At 36.1% G+C, this 2,909-nt stretch overlaps 1 protein-coding gene across 1 annotated transcript; it reads left to right on the forward strand.

The window, feature by feature from the left end:
- The first annotated feature begins 1,380 nt into the window (after positions 1 to 1,380).
- On the forward strand, positions 1,381 to 2,352 carry LOC145957787 (uncharacterized). Its single transcript, XM_083074190.1, has one exon. It carries the CDS (start codon positions 1,381 to 1,383, stop codon positions 2,350 to 2,352), a length of 972 nt encoding a protein of 323 aa, XP_082930316.1.
- Positions 2,353 to 2,909: the final 557 nt, after the last annotated feature.

Genomic DNA, 2,909 nt, shown 5'->3' on the forward strand with positions numbered 1-2,909 from the left:
TTTGTACTACTTGATTTTCTTGTTGCGGTAATTAATAATTATAATTAATGGATAACTTCACTTTTACTATTCTAAAATATTCATTGAATGGAAGACTAAGTCTCCTATTAACTTATAAATTTAGACTTTATTATCTAAATGGAAGGCCGAGCCTCCTTATTTTCATTAAGCTTCCTATTTTACTTAAGGATATAATTATACCAGGAAATATAAATTATATGATCCCTAAAGACCTTTGAACTATTGGACCCTTGACTTAATGACCTTGGACTATTGAACTGTTGGACTGTTGGACAATGGACTATTGGACTATTGAACCTTTGGACTATGGGACTATTGAATTATTGGACCTTTGGACTATTGGATTAATAAAATATAATATAAGTATGAATTATGCTTATGATATGGTATATTATAGGAAATTCTGTAACATGTGAAATGTTAAGTTTATGATTGTATGACATGCATCATATGCATATATACTCCAGGTGTGCCGCTGAGGCCGCATACCCACGACTAACAAGGTGTGCCTTTGGGTCACCAATGATGTAACCAGGTGTTCCTTTGGGTCACCCACGATATGCTAACTAGGTGTGCCTTAGGGTCACCAATGATGATATGCGAACTTCCGTATGGCGCCACATGCATATATTTATGAGTTGAGTCTATGACATCATTGCATGATAAATAATTATTATATATGATAATGATTATGTGTGTGTGCTATTTAACTTTTATTTCTTCATCTACAACTGAGTGAGATGTTTCTCACTCCCTTGTTATTTTTTTTTGTATATGTTTAAATTTATGTTGCAGGTGATCATCATCATGAGGATGTTGGTGATGAGGCCTAAAGGCTTCTTGGGGCATGCTCTGATAGGATGTGACATCGGGTTTAGCTAGGATTTCTCTTATGTCTTTATTGTTCTAAAAATATTTTCTTTTCTTGTGTAATTTAATAAATTATAAATTGATTCCTAACTAGGAGGCACTGCCACCTTTACTGGGATTAATTTATAATCTTTGTTTTATAATAACTTCTTGAGTTTAATATTTATGTGTATGAATTATGAATGTGCATCTTCTACCTTATGATACTTATTGTTTTATATCATTCTATGAAAATCTTTTATAAATATAGTTTATGTTTATTAATGATGTTGGGGTAGAGGGTGTCACATTTAGTGGTATCAGAGCCTGGTTGATTTTATCGGCCGTGAGTTATGTGTCTACTATATTTATTGATAAATGAATTGATTGTGAGATCTATTATGTTGATATGATGCTTGCCTATGTCTATTAATTGTATTATTTCTTTAGAATATGGCTGGTAGAAATGATCGTGCGATTGCTGATGCTCTCCAAGCATTAGCCCAAGCTATGAACAACAATAATATGAATGGAGTTGCTCCTAACTGGTTGGAGCAATTTCAGAGGAATAATCCACCCACTTTCAAAGGAGGTTATGACCCAGATGCCGCTATGAATTGGTTATCAGAGATCGAGAAAATCTTTAATGTTATGGATTGTCCCCTTACAGAGAGAGTGAAGCTAGCCACTTTCATGCTGACAGCTGATGCTTACTTTTGGTGGGAAGGAGCACTTCGGAGGATAATTGATGGAGGCGTACATTTGAATTGGGAGAACTTCAAGAGGGTCTTTCTTGAAAAATATTTTCCAGATGATGTAAGGAGTAGGAAGGAAATGGAATTTCTTGAACTAAAACAAGGAAACGATACGGTAGAGGTATATGCTGCAAAGTTTGATGCTTTGGTCCGCTACTGTACACACTATCATGGTGAAGGTGGGGAAAGGGCCAAATGCATAAAGTTTGTAAATGGTCTGCGTCCTGAAGTGAAAACAGCAATCAACTATCAGGAGATATATCATTTTCCCACTCTGGTTAATAAGTGCAGTATTTATGATCGTGACAACCGTGCTCGTGCTGCTTTCTATAAAGGAGCTGGAGGCCCTGCTCGTACAGTGAATTCTAATACTTCTGGTAGAAGTAAGCCTTATTCCAACCCTACAAGATTTCAAGGGAATATGACTACTAATAATAGAAGTAATTCCTTTACTAGAGGAACCACTGTAAATACTACTGGAAGTGTTGGAGGATCTACTTTTTCAGGGAGATGTGGGAAGTGTGGACGTGTTGGTCATAACAAGTCAGAATGTCGTGACAAGGAGATTACCTGTTTCAACTGTAGTGGTAAAGGACATATTAGCACTCAATGTTCTGAACCACCAAGAACACGTGTCGTTGGATCAGGATCGCAAACCGAACGACCAAAGACTGTAGGAAGAGTATTTGCTCTTAGTGGGTTGAAGCTGCTCAGTCAGAAAATTTGATACAAGGTACTTGTTTCATAGCTGAGACTCCTTTTGTTGTACTATTTGATTCTGGTGCAACTCATTCCTTTATTTCCATCTCTTGTGTCCAAAAACTGAAATTGCCTGTGTCTTTGTTAAATTTTGATTTAGTTGTTGAAACCCCTACTAATGGTTCTGTAACTACATCCCTAGTGTGTTTAAAATGCCCTTTGACAATTTCTGATAAACAGTTTCTAGTTGACTTAATCTGTCTGCCTCTTAGTCAATTAGATGTAATCCTTGGTATGGATTGGCTATCTTCTCACCATGTTCTTTTAAATTGCTTTGATAAATCCATTTCATTTTGTGAATGTAAGAGTACGGAATTTCTTAGTGCTTCTAACATTAAAACTTGTTTAAAGGAAAATGAAAGGGTATACATGATCTTATCTTCATTAACAGTTGAGACTGAGAATAAGCTAGATGAGATTCCCTTAGTGAGAGAATTTCCAGAAGTATTTCCTAAGGATGTGTCTAGTTTACCACCTGAGAGAGAGATTGAGTTCAGTATAGACTTAGTGCCAGGTACCGCACCC

The sequence above is a fragment of the Cajanus cajan genome, chromosome 5 (assembly GCF_000230855.2).
Source record: "Cajanus cajan strain Asha chromosome 5, NIPB_CcT2T_4, whole genome shotgun sequence".
In the NCBI taxonomy this organism is placed as follows: Eukaryota; Viridiplantae; Streptophyta; class Magnoliopsida; order Fabales; family Fabaceae; genus Cajanus; species Cajanus cajan.